Source organism: Elgaria multicarinata, chromosome 7 (assembly GCF_023053635.1).
Source record: "Elgaria multicarinata webbii isolate HBS135686 ecotype San Diego chromosome 7, rElgMul1.1.pri, whole genome shotgun sequence".
In the NCBI taxonomy this organism is placed as follows: domain Eukaryota; kingdom Metazoa; phylum Chordata; class Lepidosauria; order Squamata; family Anguidae; genus Elgaria; species Elgaria multicarinata.
Window position 1 is genome coordinate 57,549,118 of NC_086177.1, and position 21,838 is coordinate 57,570,955.

Here is a 21,838-nt window from a genome sequence, read left to right on the forward strand (position 1 = left end):
AACACGCCTTCAGCCCTCCACCCCGCAAGGTTGGAATTCCTCTACTGTAGCTGGAGGAGTCAGGAGGAAGGCCCTGAAATCAGTGGGTGGAGGGGTGGGATGTCCAAGATTTGAGCTCTGACTTTTGTCCCTAAGCTGGGAGAAATGTTCATCTTCTCAGGTCTCTCAGGAACACATTCCAAGTCAGCTTGCTTAGCAGCTATTTTTCTCTTTACCAAGCTGGCATTTATTACCAGCACCTTAAGGCCTGATGTGCTATTGCTATGGCAACCAGAGTAACCTCCAACGGGAGGAGGAGGGGGCCTGGGGTAGCACAAAGATGTCTTACCTCCCTTCCCTTCTTCTGGCCTGTCCTTCTCCCCTGTCCTGGGCACTCCTACCTATCCCACCAATTGTCAAACCCTCCATCTGGAATTGCACTGAGAAACATAGGAGAAGAACTGCACTAAAGAGACAGTTTTTCAGATAAGATGTGGGATGAAGTATGAAAACCAGAAAAACATCGATCTGGAAAGAAAGACTAGGCTATTACACTGAATCAGAATCAAAACTGTACTTTCTTTGAAGAACGTCCAACATAAAATGGTGTAATTTTAAAATATTCTAAATTAGCATTTTCTTCTGTGCTCAGTCCACTAAACATCTGGAGTTTGTACTTGAAAATTAGCAATGGAAATTATTCCCAGACCTATAGTTGTTATTCATTTCCTTCATTCCCGATTATGTCTATGAATCATTGTTCAGCATAAACTCCCCGAATATAAATAACTTAAGAGAAAGACTAAATTAAAACACACACACACACACACACACACGAGTGCCAAAATGGGAATGGAAAGAAATCTTGATGCAGAGGATAATTCTCAATGAGAAATTTACTTGGATAGAACCTAGAATTAACTTCTATTCTTGTATCAGGAAGCAGAAGTGACTTCATCAGATGGGAGAAATACATAACAACGAGTTATAGGAATGTATGGAATGCTTATTTAAATTGATGTAATTATGGTTGAGTGGGCACTGATCATTAGAGAACATCTGTTTTGTTTGTGTCATTCAGTCAGGATCTTTCACAGTTAATGTGATAGTCTCATACATGGATTGGGGTGGGCGAAAGGAAGAAAGAAGTATCGCAGGATGATGGGAAGGAAGATCACTTCACCCTTGCTATTTGCTTTTTTACATATATATCATGTCTTTCTTTATTGTTGGTGCTCAAGGCATCAGATCTACAATCCTAGGTAATCTCCCATCTAGGAACTGACCAAACGCAAACCGGCTTAGCTTCAGCAAATTCTTGCCTTCAGAACATGACCTGAGACCAGGAAAAGGCTATAATGACTGGTATATAGGAATGACCAGGGTGGTGGAGAGAATTAGATCAACTGGGCTTCAAAGACTGCTGTTTAGCTGTCAGTGAGGAACTACTGTTGTAAAACTGGGGTGTAGAACAGCCCAGTAGTGAAATTTCATTCTATTTATTATCTCTTCTTGTCTACTTTTACATTTAAACTTGGAATAGGTAACTTTCTCCTACCTTACCCTACAAGCCTTTATGAAAACTGGTAGAATATAAAATAATTATCACTTCACTACTATTACTTGTGCTGATATAGTGCATAGCCACATCACATAACTCTGCCCTTGCCTATTGTATGTTAAGATCCATCTTCCAACATCTGCCTTCCTTCCTGAGTAATATCTCTTTAGATTCCTGCAGCTAATCAATTTACTGAACACCTTTAAAAACAATGTCGCTACAATAAAATTTTGTGCATTCTTCTGATGGATTTAATCTCGCTCAAATTTTTTAACTAGGATCTCTCTCTTGTTGGAAAGATTCATATTGATCTTGTATTCTTCAGTATCGAGGCAGATCACTTTACTTCCTAAAAAAATGTAATGATAATGTTAGACACCAAGGTGTTGTTAAGGAGACTGTTTTGAAGGCACTGCAGCAGTTCCAGTGCTCGATGTGACAAAGCTATTATCAAGCTGTCTCTATGGAAACACACAGAAAGCCTTCAAGTCACTTGCATCACTCCTTTCCCCTACATCCTTGTCAGATATTGAAATGGTACAGAAGTTGCACTGGCAAATTCTGATTGGCTACACTAGGACAAAAGGTCATTTCTGTTGCATATGTAAGGAATTAAAGACACTAAAGCTGCAATCCTATATTGGAGACCTTGCTGGGCTCCAACTCCAGTTATCCCCAGCCAGCATGGCCAAATGGTTAGGGACAATGGGAGTTGGAGCAACATCTGGAAGGCCACAGGTTCACCATTTCTGCTAATATACACAATTACCTGGGATTCAGTCCCATTGAACTCAGTGGGGCTTACTTTTGAGTAAACATGTGTCGGATTGTGAATTATAAGACCATAAACTGAATTAAGACAACAGGATTTCCATTCACACACATTTTGTTGAACAGAAACCTGGAGCAGGGGGAATCTGCCCCATTTCAGTACAATTCTCAGTATGTTAAGGAAAAGTTGCCCTATGCATGTACAGATCTCCCCAGATGTTGACAATGCAGGGAATGCAAATGAAAATTCTAATACAAGCCCTACAAATCAGCCTAGATTAAAAGACCACAGTATAAGTAGCTACATTAAATTGTAGCTGGATTGGTAGTCCTTGCCACTAAGTTCATTTTTGACAAAATCTGGAAGCAATCTCCAGAAAAACAACGTTGTCAGAAAGGAGATTGCCACTATGGAAGCAATTAATGCTGAAGACAATAGTGTGTCCAGAAATTGAAACAACAAAGAACTTTAATAGAGGTCCATCATTTTACACTGGATGAACATCTGTGTTTTTATTGTTAGAGTCTAACAATGAAATGCATCCATCTGCAGGGGCATTCACAAGACCAAACTCTTATTACGCATTAATACTACAGCCTGGTTTGGACTGGATAATTACAAATGCAGATTACAAATACCACTCTGCAAATGAAATTTGCCTTGAAGAAGAGAAGGACTCCATCCTTTTGCCACTCTTAACATCCTATTTATTCATATAATTAAGGTGGACAGAAAGTGTGGTTGGGGAAACTATTCACAGTAGATGAACTTGAGAATAGGATGGAGTAAAAGCACAAACATATGGTTACTCTTACTCTACTCCTGACCCAAAGAGAACTGGAGCCATCTTACCTTTGCTAGGAAACTCCAAGTCACATATTGTCCTGAGGTTGTGTTGCTTTTAAGCTTCATTGTGTGTAGGGTCAGAAGGAATCCCAGAAGACCACTGTGGAACATGGTAAATAATGGCATTAACAGAGTTCTTACATTTAGAAAACATCCTTCAGAAATAATGTAGTATTTTAGAGATGAGCAGTGGACACAGGATAGTTTATTTTGTAGGACAAAAGACAGTGGCTTGGATCCTAGATTGTAATGAATGTGTCATTTATTTTTAATTGACGTTCTTTTAGATTTTAATTACAAATTATTGTCTGCGCTTTATTGTTAGCTGCCTTCAACCCTATTCCTACCCAATTTGACAGCACCATCAAATGGGATAGGAAGTGATACTTGACCACCCATGCCAATATATGAAATCAGAGGTTGGTCCTACTGCAGCGATGTTATTAAGTTAGACCTTTTCACCTTTCAGAAACAAATTAGCTGACCATATACTCTAGGGTGACCATATGGAAAGGAGGACAGGGCTCCTGTATCTTCAACAGTTGTATAGAAAAGGAAATTTCAGCAGATGTCATTTGTATGCATGCAGCACCTAGTGAAATTCCCTCTTTATCACAAGTTACAGCTGCAGGAGCTATCCTAGAGTGAACAGATACAAAAGAGGGCAGATGTGGGGATGTCGAAGAAACAAGACAATTTGGCTTATTTCAGCAATTTCAATGGTTTAACCTTTAAAGTTCTAATGGTGTAGGGAGGATCAATAAAAAGGAGGATCAACTAACCAGCCTGTTATTTCCTCCTGTGAGAGAGCTTTTTGGCTTAAAAGAGTGCAGCTGGTCATTAGAACTGGTAACTATAGGCCACTGCAGTTTGGCCAGCTGAGACAGAATCTAATTGTTGAAGTTTAATTTGGAAACGTCTTACTAATCACATTCAACCTCTGTACTCCTATTTACTGACTGCTCATATAGCCATTGTAATCCTAGACCTTTTCCTTACTTTGGTTCATTAAGCGTATTGCCTCAAACTTAGTTCTCATTCATCTTTATTCACCGAAGACTGCTGTAACTTCTGTAAGTTTATTATTTACTTCAAAAATTCCTATTCTGCTTTAACCTGTAAAAGCCTCTCATATATTTTAAAACACAATATATAAAACACAAGTATAATACATAAAAAAATCAGAGTAAAAATAGAGCAGCAGGGAGGTGATGAAACCAGGTTAAATACACCTTACATTTAAAAATATAAGATCTAAAAGGCCTGAGCAAATAAAAATGGTTTATCTTGGGGCTGTCTATATGCGGGGAAAGCCCCACAGTGGCTGCGATTCTGCGCTGCATCACTTATATGATGCAGACGCAGCTTTGCAGCCACTGGGGCTTTCCCATGAAGCTGCGCTTTGAAAAAGTTGAGGACTTACCCCGATTTTTTCAATGGGAGTGAGTTCAATACGGCTCTTCCGCCTTCTGACCTCATTCCCAGGGCTGCATATAGACATCCCCCCAGGTTGGAGGTACCACAATTGAAAAGACTTTCTCATGGATACCCAACCAATCAACACCTTTAGGTGGGGGAACCTGAATAAGGGCCTCTGAGGAAGTCCTTAATAGTTAGGCAGTCATACCATAGAAAGTGGGCTTTTTGTTGCAAACTATGTAGTGTTTTAAACATTAAGACCAACACTTTGAATTGGACTTGGAAATAGATTGGGGTGCTGTGTATTGGTTTTCAGACTGATGAGCTATGTTCCACATACTTACTTAGTCCCAGTTAGTAATCTTGCTGCCATAACATCTTGCAACCTTTTGCCAAAAGAAACTATCCCATGATTAATCAACCCTGGGATTACATTTTGAAACATTAGTAAATTTTGTTAAATTCTACATTAATTGACCTTATACTTGACTAATAATATGTTCAAAGACTGGAGTAACTGAGTGTTTTAGACCCTTGAACCAAGAAACATGTAAGCCGCTGCAGTTTGAGCAGCAGATTCATTGTAAATAAATGAACAGATGTATTTGGACAATACATTGTTTACATCAAGTAATAATTTAATTCTCACTGAGTAGCAAGTAGTTGCCACTTAAATTCGTAAGATATTTGTAAAACTTGCCCCTTTTAACCAACTTACGTCTGCCAAATAACAAGATGTACAGGAAAACAAATCCACACGTACAGAGGCTAATTGAGTACTATGGTCTAATGCTTTTTAAGCGCTGCAAACATGAATTACAAGGGCTAATCCGTCGGTGAGCCTTTGAGGGATGCCTTCACTCTGCTGTGGCAGGCAGAAAATATCTGGCAACTGTTATGGGACAATATTGCATGCATGCACTTTGAGGAGGCCACTTCAAGGAGTGAGGAAGAATTAGAGTTCTGGATCCTCATCAGCATTTCTACACCTTCACTGGCTAGAGCCAGGAAAAAATGGTTATGTTTAGTTCAGGTTTTACGTTCCTCTAACTTTTAATTGGGTCTTAAGGTTGAATGGGTTCTCTTATTCTTAAATGTACAAGCACACTCACTTGGATAAGGTATGATTACCTGGCAAAGCAACTGCTGTGAAAGCTGTAGAAGTACAAAAATGGAAATTCCAAGGCACTGAAGAGATCACCTGAGGATTAGAATAATATATTCAATGGGAGAAATCACAAAAATACACACAATTAACCTTCTGTGTGGAAATGTATTTAAAGTAACTGATGTTAGCTTTAAAACAGGCCCTTTTCTAGCCTCTGGGCTCTTTAATTTGCCATGGTCCTTTCTCATCCTTTTGAGAGGCCTCTGATTCTTATTATCAGTTCAAAGAGGGGTTGCAGAAAAGGGAAGTATGCATTTAGTGAACCTGTTTCTGCTGGAAAAATGATAGTGGTGGATCCCACACTTTCCAACGGAAAATGCACAAGTTCGATTTGCACTGTTTATATTCATGGTCATAAGGGATTGATTTGTTTCCACTGAACTTGTTACTTCTTTTCATTCCACACTATATATCCTTCCCTCAATCTTCCACCAATCTTCTTGAAATCTTCAGGGTATGTAAAACCAGTATTTCTTTCTGGCAGGTCTGAGTTTCAGAAAGATTGGTGAAACATTTTCCATTTTATGAACGCTAGAATGACCCACTCACCCCCAATTGCGGCTTTATAATGGTGGAATGCTAAATCTACTCAAGGACTATAACTACAGGGACACTCCTGTGTCCCTGTAAATACTACAGAAAATACTTGCAGTTATTAGCTATTTCCCTTCATAAATCTGAAATGTGGTACAAGAAAGAAAGAAAAAGGAAAGGAAAATGAAAAAAAGGAAAAGAAGCAAACAATTTAAGAGCAGAGGATGCCATTTCAGGCTTCAGAAAGGGAGAGGTCAGAGAGATTTCAGCTATTTTCAAAGGCCGGCTCATGGATATGTTTAAGAATAAATTGCAGCAAAGAAGTCCATTTCAACAGCATTTGTTGTACTAAGTTTTTATACCTTGTAATAATCAAATAAATTTGTGCTCCTGAAGAATAATCACATCCCATGTGGTTTGAAACACTGTCCCATCCACCCCCACCCCCCAAAAGATACCTTTGCCTATGTTTTAAGATGTCCCAAGGCTAGAGTATACAAAATCTTAGGAAAGGTCTGGTTCCATTGCATGTTTTCCGAGATAACAGAGAATGAGGGTGGAGAGTGGGGGACTTGGGAAGGTTTTGCAGGTAGGAGGGGGGCAAGTTTGATCTCTCTTGCAACTTTTTATTCTCAGGGGGAAAGCCAAATTAATGGAAGGGGGATATTTACTGGGGAGAACCAGCAGTTGAGGGAAAGTGTGAGTCTGAACATAACTATACACTGACAGTTTGGGGTGCATGTATGTAGCAGATACTACTCCTAAACAACATATATAAGAAAATAACACCATCTCTCTAAAGAAATCCATCATTTACAAACTATCTTTTCTTTTCTTTTTACCTGTTGGGTGGGATGCAAAAGCCAACATCAGCACACTAAAAATAAAAGAGACAGCACATGATTCGTCTTAATTCCTGAAGCTAGACAACAATGTCACAGACGATGCTGTCTACCAAACGTACAGTTCTAGTTTGAATATTTGGGTCCTCTGTCTGGAAGCACCCTTGAGGCACTGGCTGATGAGAGCCTGAGATTTGGCCCATTGATGACTCTTTACTGGAGTTATTTGTTAGAAGGTGGTTTCTTGATGCAGAGATCTCAGAAAGTTTGGAATGGGGAAAACCATCGCGAGTTCAGGGAAGATGACAAGTCTTGTTCCTTCCAACTGAGTGTGGGGCAGGTAGGTGTGTGTGTGTGTGTAGGAACAAAAGAAGACTTTAAAGAGAGAGAGAGAGAGAGAGAGAGAGAGACTGAGAAACAGAGCAAGGGGCTGTCTTCATGAAGCCGGGTTGGTGCTGCCTCCCTCCTCAACCCCGTTCTTTCCCTCCCCTGTGGCAGCGTCAGGTAATCCCAACACCAAGGAGGAAGCGTGGGGTTTCTGGAAGGCCATCCAGGTCCTGGAGCCACCCCTGCCCTCTTCCTGGTAGAAGGCTACCAATCCCTGGTCACCTTCCACAAGGCTCCGCCCACGGGTTGGCCCTCGATTGGCCCATAGAGCAATGTTATATGGTGAAAGTACCATGTCAACATCACTCCCTTTGAAAAAGTCAGGGTAAATCCCTGACTTTTTCAAAATACAGCATCGTGGGGAAGCCCCGCAGTGGCTGAGAACCTGCACCTGCATCGTCTAACAGACCAGGTGCAGATCCACAGCCGCTGTGGGGCTTTCCCCACACGTAGATAGCCCCCAAGTGAGCCAACAGTTAGCTGGAGACTGGAAGCACCTTGAGCTGATGGGAGTCTTCCTTGGAAGTATGATGTGGGACAATAGATTTGTTGTCTGGTAGGAATGCACATGCTGCTTGCCTCTACTTACATTCTATTTGTGTATAAATAGTACACACACCAGAAGTGTTCAGCCAAAGGAAACCAAACCCATAAGATGCTTGCCCCAGAATTTTTCACCACTTGGATAAGTGTGGAGTGCACAACAATATAAAAAGAGAGAATGTACATTTTACCTGAATGCATAGTTTATATACTGTTGCTCAGAGACACTAAGGGGGGAAAATAAGTTATTTCAGGAAGGGGAGGTGTTTAACAACAGTTTCTATCAAAAATTACGCTCACAAATTCCATTAAAAACATACACAAAACAGTTATACAAGGCTAACATTACTTTGTTATTTGAGATAAGCTTTCTTTATCCTGATTCAGGCAAAAGTCCAATGTTTCAGATTCATTTATGCCTGACTATATATTGGCGATCCAAGACTTCAGCACAACTAGTTTAGCACCACCCAAACAACAGTTTCTGCACTGCCATTGAAATAGGCTTCTGGAACAGCTGTTTTGATTCCTGAAAACTACAAATCAAGCCTTCCCAGGCATAACAGTCTGGTACTAAAAATAAACAAAAGGATATGGTGCACTGAGCAGGGGGCCGGACTTGATGGCCTTATTGGCCCCTTCCAACTCTACTATTCTATGATTCTTCTTATTAGAAAGTGATCCGGGCAGAAAGAGATATAGTCTGTTGCCAGTGTTTTGGGAGGCTATTTTCTGCCTCCCTCGAAACATTGCTGTACATGAGGCATCCACACTTCATTAAAAAGTTCAGGCAACAATGCAATTACCTGTGGGACACAGACTACCTCTAAAATTACTACTTCCACTGGTTTGGGCTTGTTCATGATGGGTCATTACAATTCACTGCACGCTACTAGACTAAGTGATTATTGAAATGGCTCAAGAACACATTTTCATATTGTTTTACCCAACACTACCATAGTAATCACTTCATGCACATACTGTTTCTACTCTAGTTAATGTTTTATAGAGTTAACCACAAGTTATCATGACAACCCAGGGCTATATGTGTGTGTGTGTGTGTGTGTGTGTGTGTGTGTGTGTGTGTGAGTGAGAGAGAGAGAACTTTAAGTCGTGTTGAATTAAAATATGCAGAATACTAAAACGGAGCAATATTCCCATAAGTGTTTCATTCACACTGGGGCAGTCATGCACAGCTCTCACAATGGCAATTACACTTTCTTGTCCTTACTGATCTCACATCTGAAACCTTTCTAGATTCTATTCCAGATTCTATATGAGCATGTTGTTATTCTAAATTTTCCCACAACTGTTCCACTGCTGCTAAGCTTTGTGATAAGGAAGAAGTTACTGGGTTTTAAACTGCAGCTTATGTTAAGAACCTAAAACAGCCATGCTGGATCAGGCCAAGGGTCCATCTAATCCAGCATTCTGTTCCCACAGTGGCCAACCAGCTGCCTATGAGAAAACCACAAATAAGACATGAATGGAATTACAGCCTCCCACTCATATTCCCCAGCAAGGAACATGACCTTGAGTTAGCATATAGCCATCATGGCTAGTAGTCACTAACAGCTTTGTCCTCCATGAATTTGTCTAACCCTCTTTTTAAAGCCATTCATATTGGTGGCCATCACTACATAATATGGCAGCAAATTCCACAGATGAATTATGCCCGGTGTAAAGTACTTCCTTTTATCTATCCTGAATCTCCCACCATGAGTTCTAGTATTGGCTCCCTATCCACCTCTACCAGGTCTCCCCTTAATTGCATTGCCCCCGCCCCAAGTTAAACAGTCCCAGATGTTGTTAAGGAAGCCAAAATCTGACTGCAGGAGGTCTTGTTATATCTTCTTCTTGACAAAATTCTGTCTTTTTAATTGACGGCTGGAGATGAGGAGCATTAAAGCTGCAGAAACCAACTTTTGTATGTGAAGAAATCAATCTATGGGTGACTAAACTAAGGTAGTCACATTTTAGTCCCATTGAAATCAGTGTGACAAGTAAACCATAAGTAGCTTAGTCTGGATCCAATCCAATCTTCATACCTTGCTTTCAGCCAAGATTAACTCCCAACATAGCTTATAAGTAAAATATACCACAATATAAGTAACTGTGTGAATGTATGTATAAAGGGGAGGAGGGGAGATTTCTACTCCTCACTATTCCAACTTCATATTCTTACTTGTATTTTTAGTTCCTTTTGCTATAAGCCTACCTGGCTAATTTATCCCTTCTGTGAATTCTTAACTAAAGCCAACTGCTGAACTTAAAAAAGAAAAAAAAAGAAAGGGAGGAAGGCTATAATCAGTGTTCTGATGATTGCAGGGAGCTCTACAGTTCGGTTTATGGTTCTCCGTTCATAGAATCATAGAATAGTTGAGTTGGAAGAGCCTTATAAGGCCATCAAGTCCAATCCCCTGGTCAATGAAGGAATCCACATTGACCCTGTTCAGATGACACACTAAACTATGGTGGTTAAGTATTTTGAGCTAAACATTATGGCTTTGCCATAATGGTTCACATGGTTATGAACCATGACTTAGCATGTCGTGTGAACCATTCCTAATCATGGTGGCTACATAACCACAGTTTAATCACACTCAGTATTTGCCATAAAACCATTTGCTACAATAGGATTAGTGGCCTAGCTATGTCTTAGCATATGGTCTAAACAGGCCCATTAAAGCATAGAATCATAGAATAGCTGAACTGGAAGGGGGGGGGGTCAAACCATTTGTCCTTAATGCATATTGGACCATTCTTTAATTACAGTATACACCTTTTCCCTGAGATACTTTTATTCCTTTTCCTTTATATAGCCCCCCAACACCCAAAATACAAGAAAAATAAATCACCTTAGAGAATTAGGTTTCCACAACTTGTGAAATACTTTGTAACTGCCTGTGAAATAAATGACATGAAAACAAGTATCATTCATCATTCTGGTCAGGAAGTCCTACTGTGCTGTAGCTGGGGAACAATTCAAAAATCTAAATCTTCTGCAGCATATAAACTATTTTGGCTTGTGTTGCGTTTTCTACGTGTGTATTTATTTATTTCTCCTGATAGAGATCAAAACTTCCTTTCCTGGTTTTGTTCTCACTCTTTAATGCTCTGATCTGTTTAAAATCATTTTAGAGCTTTGATCTGCCTACATTGTTTACCCTTCCATTTTCATGGTGTCATACTATTCAATGCAAAGTCGGATTCATTCATATAACTTTGGAAACAACACATAATAAAGCTTCTGTTCCAAGTGAAAGCAATACAAACAGACTCTGCTTATGCAATTTGCTGGCTATTGTACTGTGGGACAAAAGCCAGAAAATTGGAAACCTCAGTCCAAAACCCTCTGAAAATGAAGAGAAGCACATACGCCCGAAAGCTTAATTTAAATGTAATCTGATTTAACTTACCAACACATAGCAAATGTACGACAGCCCAAAAATAGCCATCTGTATCAAACTGAAAAATAAGACATCAAAGTACAGAGAGATAAATAGTTCCTTTTACAACTGGCTTCAACCTTTGTTGTAGTGAAAAAAATCTATGCGAAAGGGCCAACACTATATCAATTTGACTTTATTAGACTTTTGATGGTGCACCTTTCCTTTCATGTAGCAGCAATAAAAACAACAATAAAATAAAGACAGATGTATATATTTCTGTTTATGCATAAACAACCTTAATTGTATAAGTTAATTACAGTATTCAGACATGGCCTGAGTTCACACAATATGCTAAGCCAGGATGATTTATTTTCTAGACCAGACCATGATGGGTTAGCGTGTTGTCTGTGAGATGTTTCTCCTCTCCATGGTGGGTTATTTCTAGGGCAGCACACTGCTTTGGGTGTCCGAATAATTCGGATGTCCGAATAATTCGGACATCTGAATCTCGCTCTGAGCCAAGGTGGATCTGGTCCAAAGGGTTTTGCACAGTGATGGGAAGGCAAACAGGGTGAGAGAGGTCTCCCTAGAGAGGGAGCTCCAAAGCCTAGGTGTGGCACAGAGAAAGCCCTCTGCCACATCCCAACCAAATAGTGATGGAATGTAAAGGAGAGACTCAACAGAAGAGCAGGCAGACTCATATTGAAGAAGACAATGTTTCCTAGCACCTGCTGTGGTGCCCTCCTCTGTGGATTTTGTTTCTGCTCCTCAGTGGTGCCCTTTGTTTCCCCTGCCCCCAGCAGTAATCAATAATGATCAAGGGAAAATGTTAACCTGTCCTCTAACACAGCATACGGTGAAGTTCACCAAGCAGTGATTCCAAGGCATGACATGCCAATGGGTTGGGCCATTCACAGCAAGTTCAGAAGTTGTTCTGAAAACCACCAACCTACCTGTGGGTCATATATGGGAAGGCACCCTGTTGCTACCAGTAGCATCAGCACTCTGCGTTAAAGAAAAATGCTGCATCACAACAATTCATTGCTACATATTCTCAGATGAATTTTGCATTAGTATTTCTTATTCATCATCATCATCATCATCATCATCAATATTTTTATCACACCCTTCCTCCAAGGATCTTAGGAAACATATTTCTTACCACTTTTTATTATCGCAACAACCCTGTAGGGTAGGGTCAGTCCTGGACCAGGTCATCTAGAGAGTTTCATGGCTCAGTGACAATTTCAACCTGGGTCTTCCTGGTCCTAGTCTGACACTCTACCTTACTACACCACATTGGCTTTATTTATGTTTATTATTTTTTACTACTAATACAAGACAGGGCCTTTTCAGTAGCGACTCCATCTTTATGGAACTTCTAAAGGTATCAGTGGAAGGCTTTTTATGAAGCCTAATTGCTGCGGGTGTGGGGCTGGGCATAGGAGTGGAGACTTTGCAGGCCAGTTGGGGAAGTTCTATGGGCCACATCCAACACATGGGCTGGTGGTTCCCCATCTCTGACCTTCAGTCAGCATGGAGCAGGGAAGGCCACTTCTGTGACCCTAAGAATGCGATACAAGGGACCCCACCTGCCATATTTTCTCCAATCATTTTTTTTTAATCATGAATTGCATTGTACATTCTTCACATGAATATTAGGGCCAAACTGCATGTTATGGTAGTCCTGCTAATTTCAAAGTGAGCCTAAGTTAAACTAATTTAGTCTGGATCCAACTATTTCCAAGCAGCTTGATGTTTATAATGTATTTTTATTTTCCTAAAAGCAGCCATGGGAGGTTGGGGGAATCAGGGTCATGGGACAATATGGAGAGAGTTAAACCTTTCTCTCACATCAATTCCCCAATGAAATCACTTCCTGAAGCTGTTATTAGTTGCAGTGGGGAAAACATACAGATATAATGCAAATGTCACAAGCATCAACTAAATTTTGAAAGGTTTTATTAATAAGTTATCAATTTGGGCTCCCTTATACACTGAGTAAATAAAATGTTTCTCATTTTCAAAGTATTTTATTCAGTCATGCTTATATCATGGCTTATTATAGTTCTCTGTGCCTGGGAACAATTTCTTTTTGTCAAGGTCTCTAGAAAATTGTCTAAGCATTTTGTATAACAACAACAATCATCATCTCTGTTATTCAAACTTCATTTATCCAAACCAGGGCTTTTCGCCAAAGATCTGAATTTAAAACCTCGGGAACTTAACCCCAACTTTTTTCTATGGAGCAAGGCGGTGTCCGTCGCCTTGCTCCGGTGTTGCAGCGGAGGCGTGGCCAGCCAATGGGGACCCATCATTGGTCTCCGTCAGCTGGACAGGAAGGAGCAGGTAGGCCAGTGAGCCAAATGGCCACTGGAATGCCTCCGCGTTTGGGGAACCCAAGCTGCATGAGGTAGGGAGGAGGGCTGCTCAGAAAGCAATCGCCCTCCATGGAAAGCGATGGGGTTGGGGGGCGACCAGAGGAGCTAAGCCAGAGCTCCCCACCAGCTCAGGAAGACATGGCAGAGCGGCTCCTCCACCCTCCCATTGATACAACCCCCCGTGCTTGCTCTTTCACATGGGGACAACCCTGCCAATGCGCCATTGTCAAGACAACCCCCAGGACTCACCTGACAATGCCCAGGTGATACCCTGCGGAGTAACATAGGGTTAGATCCAGACAAAGTTAGTTGCATTAAGTTCCCATTGAAATCAAGAGGATTTAAGGGAAGTCACAACTAACTTGTCTCATTGATTTCAATGGGACCCAAGTTCAACTAACCTGATCTGGATCCAATCCATAATTTCCAGGCAGCTTGATGCTGGCGTTCAAAGCTTCTTTGTATTTAACCATTAATACCTTGTCCATGATGAACCAAACTCTCAGTTCTGACTAGGGAACCAAATGTTCAGTTCACCAGGAAGCTAGCACCTCTGTGAAATTTCATAACACTGAGTACACATTGAGAAACTTACCTACAGATTTTTAGAGCAGAGGTCTGCTATTAAAAAAGGAAATAAAATGTTATCAAGAATAATCATAGACAGAAAATTGTATCATGCATGCATACATGCATCTAGTTGTCCAACATTTTTTCAGTGGGACTTATAATATAGTAGAAATAAGGAACTCAACCTGACATAGTTTCTAAGGCAACTTCTAAAAAGCACATCCTGGACAAGAATGAAAGATATTATGGCATTCCTACTTTGCTTCTTTCGGGGAACACCCAGACACTAGCTACTTAGTTAAGTATTGAAGTGTTTAATGAGTGTCCTTGGAGAAGAGAACAACCCTGTTTAATTGTGGAAATCAAATGTGCACCCGCATACAACTAGCACTCAACCTGCACCCAATCCAGACAACTGGTAGAGATCAGCGTGGGCTGAAATACTCCACATATTTGGACTTGGATAAAACGTGCTCAAGCAATGCTCCCAACTACCCTCAATGAGTTGCATCAGGCAGCCGTTAAGTGCCAACTCTCCTGTTTTAAGACAGGGTAATGATTCAAGAAGTCCCCTCACTTTCTGAAACTGAAGCACTGGAATCTTTTAATGGATCGAGCAGCTCCAAGTCAAGTACCACTTTGAGCGTTCCATACTTGTAGCACACACATCTGTCTTGGAGCGAATTGGTATTTTTTTCCAATAGAAATCCTGAGAGGGCTTCTATGTGTACCACAGATTAATGACAGGCAGAAATTCAACTGTGTTGAAGCATTTTTCACCACTGCATGTTCATGCCTGACCAAACGATATTTCTGCCTGCACTTAGTCGTTAAAAGCTTAGGAGCCTTGCCAGAAAAAATGGTGGTAACCCTAGCAAATATGTGGCTTTGCGGGAGGAACCTAAGCAAAAAAAAAAAAAAACCCTGCACATGCTCTCTTCTCCACCTAAATATCTGAAAATAAATGGATGACTATAAAAACACCAGTTCTCGTTCCTTTAAAGTTGGAGCAGGCAATCCGGTGGCTTCCAGATGTTTTGGAGTACAAAATTAAATGGTTTTAATTTTTGTGAACCGCCCAGAGAGCTCCGGCTATTGGGCGGTATAGAAATGTAATAAATAAAATAAAATAAAATAAAATAAACTCACATCAATCCCAGCCAGCATGGACAATCGCAAGGGATTATGGACACTGTAGTCCAAAACATCTGAAAAGTCTCAGGTTGTCTACTCCTGGTGACTTGATAAAAAGTTGTCTTGGAAGTCCCAATGCTTAGGGAAGAAGGGAGCATGATCCAGCCCTATTTATTAAGAATGGGGTGGATCAAGAGCAAAATAGCTGTACTTAGGTCCTATTGAAATAGATGGGGCTTACATTAATCATGACTAAGTTTTTGCATGGAATTCAATGGGAACTAAATGCAGCTAGCTTGGAGTTGTATCCAATGATGGCTTTGACTTAGCAGAAAGTGCTTTCACTTGCATACACTGGGGCACCCAGTTTTCACTGATCCCCTCCTATCCGCTGAAGCTGTTCCTGAGATTTGGGAGACCCTCCAGAGCAGAATGGAATATTTTGTGTTGTACCCCGCCTTGATCCAGAGGGAGAGGCGGGTAACAAATATATTTTTTATTATTATTACCGTATTTCTTCGATTGTAAGATGCCATCAATTGTAAGACGCACACTAATTTCAGTACTACCAACAGGAAAAAAAACCTAAGACACACCCGCGGTTCTAAGACACACCCCATTTTCAGAGATGTTTATATGAGGAAAAAAGTGTGTCTTAGAATCGAAGAAATAGGTATTATTATTATTATTATTATTATTATTATTATTATTATTAGGCATTATTCAAGACCCAGGTAAAGAGGACTGACAAAAATCAGGAAGCACTTTCCGCTAAGGCAGCAACACCATTGGATATAACCTTTGGTCTGGATCCAACACAATGTGTTTTTCTCCCCCTTTGAATTTGATTTGATGAAACTCACCATTTTAGGGATCTTCAGAATGACAGCACTTATTACAGAGTTTTCTCCCCCCCCCCCCCGCATCCCTTACATACTCCAAGTTGTGCTCCAAAGTACACAGTTCTTTGATTTAATGATTTAACAAATGATTTAATTCCTCCCATGGAATTAAATCATTTGTTTTTCATTTTTTAAAGTTAATAACTAGATTATATAACCCAGCTGGGAAAATATAATAAGCTAATTTAACCCTTTACAAAGCCCTCCTGTAGGCTGTTGACATCACAGGGAAATAGTTTTGCCGTACCTCTTTCTGCACAAATGTCTCGATTCCATACGTTATAACTTCTGCAGCATTGTGTAAGGTAAGAAAGATAGGAATTGGCTGCCAGGGAAGAAAATGTGACCAACAAGATTAGCACGGCAGTTTCTGTAAGGTGCTCCGCACTTATGCATCTCTCTGTTTGGCCGTACCAAAACCAAAACCTTTCTAATGACCCTGTAGAAATCTTGGCTCAATTTCCCTTATGAATAATGGCTGTCACAAAGTTGAAGGTATGGAACACAGTGCGAAGAACTGTGTTATTTCTCCATGGGTAGAAATAAGTGGAGTTGCTTACATGTGAACAAAGTCTGCAGCAGTTACACATGCATGAAATGTACTGCATGCCTTATTTCCCCTTTTGTGCCTACCACTGAAACTTAGTTTAAGATAATAATGATAACGTAAGGCAACAGAGCGAGCAGGGAAATCAACTTCCAATTCTCATGTTTTCTGGTAGATAACAGCAGTACCTTTTTACAGGTACAGCTATCAGTATACCTACTTATGCTTTGGCAAGTACTCAGCTTTTCTACATGAGGCTATTAATCCGCTGTATCTACTTCCATTTTCGTCACAAAATTTGAGATCTAAGACCTACATAAAGACGGTTTCCTTTCCTGCTTTTCCACTACATAATCTCTAGGTGGCACTATGGTATAGTGGAATAGCACAAATAAACAAATGCAAAAAGCGTTTTCTTCCCTTTCAGAAATAATACATTTCCCTTGTTCTAAAAATCTTGCCAAAAGTGCTCTTTAGATACAGAAGTACATCTTCTGTTGCAGAAGGCGACAAAAATGTGTAAAAAAAACCACCAGTAAGCAGCCATGAGTAGGGAATGGTGAGCGCACTATAAATGCCTCATGTAGAAAAGATCACAGTATTTAGACCTGATAGCACAAAGAAAACCCTGCAAGAGAAACATGGAATAGTTAGGAGAATATGTACATATAAGTAGATCACAAGCTGAATATAAGCCAACAGTGTGATGTGGCTGCAAAAAAAGCAAATGCTATTTTGGGCTGCATTAATAGAAGTAAAGCTTCCAAATCATGTGAGGTACTGGTTCCTCTCTATTCGGCCCTGGTTAGGCCTCATCTTGAGTATTGCGTCCAGTTCTGGGCACCACACTTCAAGAAGGATACAGACAAGCTGGAGCGTGTTCAGAGGAGGGCAACCAGGATGATCAGGGGTCTGGAAACAAAGCCCTGTGAAGAGAGACTGAAACAACTGGGCATGTTTAGCCTGGAGAAGAGGAGATTGAGGGGAGACATGATAGCACTCTTCAAATACTTGAAAGGTTGTCACACAGAGAAGGGCCAAGATCTCTTCCTGATCCTCCCAGAGTGCAGGACACAGAATAATGGGCTCAAGTTACAGGAAGCAAGATTCCGGCTGGACATCAGGAAAAACTTCCTGACTGTTAGAGCAGTACGACAATGGAACCAGTTACCTAGGGAGGTTGTGGGCTCTCCCACACTAGAGGCATTCAAGAAGGAGCTGGACAAGCATCTGTCAGGGATGCTTTAGGGTGGATTCCTGCATCGAGAGGGGGATTGGACTCCTTGGCCTTATAGGCCCCTTCCAACTCTACTATTCTATGATTCTATGAAGTGGCACCATAGAGCTGGCAGTTGTAACAAAATATCGCAGTGTGCAGCTTTCCCTGTTCAAGATTCCAACCACTCTATTCCATTCCGCCTCTTCCCCAATTTTCCATCTCTCCCCACGCTCCCATCCATCAGTATTCCATTGTCATTGTCTCTGCTCAGTCCTCATTGGGCAGTTTAGGAGCTTTAAACCCTTAGAATGTATGTACTTGTGAGTAGGTAGTGCCGTTTTGACTACATAAGCAATGGCACTCATAGCCTAAACACTGGAAATAGAGGGAAGGATGTACTGCAGATAATTTGCTGCTAACTAGACCCATTTCAGCCCTCCAAAAATGAAACAGTGAACAAAATTGAAATGATAGTATTTCTGACAATCAGCTTTATATAAAACCGAATGCGTAAATTAGTGGCATAATTTTATTAGATATCAGGACATCTCTTTGAAGATTTTTCCCCATACCTTGATTTTATATATTTTCTTTTGCACAAACAATTTATCTGTTGCTCCTGTATTTTTTCTGTTTAAAAATTAAACTTAAAAAGGTACTTCTAGAAAGGCATTAACAAACTATTTGACCACAGCAGCTACATGCAATTCTTTTTAAAGATGTAGGAACTTGTACGAAATGTTATTAAATAAACATTTGAACAAGGCACGCAGACAGCAAGCTGTTGACTGCTTTTCATTGGGATCAAAATGCAATGAAGAATTCTTAGCTCCATTGTTGGGCTTGTTGCTCTTTCTGTAGCTGAGTGAGAAAGTTAAAAGGAAACCATCATCTAACACAGGCCTCTTGAATTAGAGCACAATAATAGGAAACCCTAGAAATGCTATCCTAGGAAAGCTGACACCAGAATTTACATTCTACCTTTCCTGCAGCCAAGTTAACACACACATACACACACACCCCTTCCCCTCCCTTATGCTATTGGCTCTTCTTGGAGCCAAGAGAAACGTGTTTTACTGCCAACAATGGCTCCGGATTGCTCAGCTCAGCTAACCTTCACCAGATGTTTATTGTCTTTGATGATATTTTTTTAGTAGCTTTCTCCTTTATGAAAGAAAGCTCAGTATGTTGACCCCAGCCAGCATAGCCAATTTCCCATCTCTCCAACTCCAGAACACCAATGTGTCTCAGCCAGGTGATGATCCTGGAAATATCTATTCAATCGGAAATCTTAGAAGAAGAAACAGGTAGCCATAGCTAAGAAGGGCCCAATTCAGTAGAAAGCATGTTGAATAATCTCTACAGTATTTTAAATGCAAAGAATCTCTCTTTTCACAATCACTCTGAATTAATATTCCCATTTTAGAGGCAAAGAACTGAGTCTGAGAGCAAGAACTTTTCAACACGAGGCTGCTAATCTGCCGTTAATCCACTTGCTCTTGTTTTTGTCACAGAATTGAGATTCGAGCACTGCACGAGAAGTGTTTTTCTTTCCTGTTTTTCAGCTACAGAACCTCTAGGTGGTTTGTGGTATAGTAAAGTCATGCAAACACACATGAGGAAATTGCACTTTCTTTCATTTTTACAATTAAATGACAATTTTTCCTGCTCTAAAAAAAAATTGCCAAAAGTGCTGGGTAGACACAGAAGCAAAACTCTGTGTGTGTGTGTGTTCATGACGAGTAGGGAATGATGAGCACACGATAAATGCTTTGTGTAGAAAAGCCCAGTATGACTTCAAAAAAGCTATCCAATATGTTTATGGAAGAACAGGAATTTGAACCCACAAACAATATAATAACTCATTGGTGGTTAAACTGTCCACAGCTATGTGCTGCGTCATGGTAGTAGCGACAGCCATTTCAGCAGGAATTCAGGAATGATTCGTGACATAATGGAGCATCTTTCATATTCATACAGAGACTGTGTATTCAAAGCACTGAGGCCAGATTATATCGTAGATTTTGCAGAAGCCGCCAACGGAGCCAATTCAACTGAGGCAGAAAGGTTTACAGAGACTAAACTTCCCCTGTAACTTATCAGTAGATCTAGGTGGGAAAGAGGGGGAAAGAATGAACTCTGGCTGCTGTAAAAGGTTACTGTTTTATCTGGAAAATTCCTAGCTGTTTTGCTGCTAATTGTTTTGATACTGGACTTTGCTATATGTTTTATGACTGGGCTGCTTGTTTAAAGAGCCATCCCCAGAGGTTTGGCTAAATCTCATATCCTCTTTCACCATTAACTACTAAGTTTGCATTATATATTCCCAAGTAGAGATACATACTTGAAACTTGTTGACACTGTTCACACAATATTTTTTCAGAACTCGGGGGTTATTCTCACACCTGGGACAATATAACATGAAAAGCTAAAAAAAAATGCAGATTACATGTTCTGATGGTCAGGCTTCCAGATAATCATTTATGCAAGGCGACAGGTGGGTTCCAGTCAGCGCGGGACCTTCCCATCTCAATTAGAACACTTTAGATTTTTCACTTCAAATGCCAAAAGTGGAAACTGAGGGGGGGGGGTTAAGAAAAGTGGGAATCCCAAAAGGGGGCAATAAAATGTGCCCATGCCCCCCAAAATCTATGATGTGCCCATGCTCCCCCACCCAATTGTCCCATGTACTTGCAGCTCTGAAAAGAAATGGTCACATGTGCCTGAGGACACAAAAAGGCTGCCTACCTCTGTGCTAGGTATATTGATGTGTATTAATACATATAGTGAACCCCAGCAAATAAAACGAACTTAACTTGAATCTTTGGGCCATTACACAAGATTCAGGGGAGCTTATATGAGGTGTCTACTATGAAGACAGTCAAATCAGGGACAGCAACAACTCAACTCATTTGGCACTTGAAGTGAAAAACCTAAGCTGCTGCATATCCTGAACATGTTTAGAGCCCTCATAGTATATTCAGTGTTTTAAATAAACGTCTTTAACCTCAGTAATGTCAATGGCTTTAACCTTACTACACCATTCGTAGCTAAACATTACAAATTAACAACAAAACAGCATGTTAGATCCCATTTGAATCTATCTTACCAATCTGGATAAGGCCCTGGAACCTGAATAAATAATGCCCACAAAAAGTGCAGAAGCTGGCAGCCATGACAGTACTTCAGACCTAAAAACAAAATGAGCAATGCAGTTACAACTGTGCCAGAAGACATCCACCCCGCCCCCACCGCTGTGGATATAACTTTGGCAAAGAAAAAGACATGGGAACTGTCACTTTGGTCAGGTGTGAGACATGGGGGCTGTTTAAATGTTCCTGGGGGTAAAAGAAGCCCTCGTGACTTCTCCTGCCCCTGCACACGCAGCTGCGACTTCCATAATTAGCTTCAATGCAGCGTGAGTTGCCATGTCATGTGAACCCGGCACAGCAAAGGTGACTTCTTGCCTGTGCCACAAGCCCTACTACAAACCATGGGTTGTGGTGTGGGTAAGAAGCCACCCCCGCTGTGCACCCACCAAGTTTGAATGGCAAGGTAACCCACACTGCTTTGCTGCTATTTATGGAAATCGCACAATGGCTTATTTTACCCCTGTGATTATCCGAACCCAGTCATGGAGAA

At 40.7% G+C, this 21,838-nt stretch overlaps 1 protein-coding gene across 3 annotated transcripts in view; it reads right to left on the reverse strand.

The window, feature by feature from the left end:
- TMEM241 (transmembrane protein 241) overlaps nucleotides 1–21,838 on the reverse strand; it is a 47,789-nt gene that overhangs the window by 12,732 nt on the left and 13,219 nt on the right. Inside the window, exons 4-13 of one of the 3 annotated variants that reach the window (XM_063130635.1) lie at nucleotides 21,306–21,387; nucleotides 16,678–16,755; nucleotides 14,420–14,442; nucleotides 12,397–12,448; nucleotides 11,471–11,519; nucleotides 10,910–10,955; nucleotides 8,243–8,278; nucleotides 7,122–7,156; nucleotides 5,709–5,778; nucleotides 3,165–3,258 (exon numbers count right to left, since the gene is read on the reverse strand). In XM_063130635.1, the coding sequence (XP_062986705.1) occupies nucleotides 3,165–3,258; nucleotides 5,709–5,778; nucleotides 7,122–7,156; nucleotides 8,243–8,278; nucleotides 10,910–10,955; nucleotides 11,471–11,519; nucleotides 12,397–12,448; nucleotides 14,420–14,442; nucleotides 16,678–16,755; nucleotides 21,306–21,387 (565 nt within the window). Of the gene's footprint in view, nucleotides 1–3,164; nucleotides 3,259–5,708; nucleotides 5,779–7,121; nucleotides 7,157–8,242; nucleotides 8,279–10,909; nucleotides 10,956–11,470; nucleotides 11,520–12,396; nucleotides 12,449–14,419; nucleotides 14,446–16,677; nucleotides 16,756–21,305; nucleotides 21,388–21,838 lie in introns of all 3 variants that reach the window. The other 2 variants (XM_063130634.1, XM_063130636.1) reach the window with 2 other exon arrangements.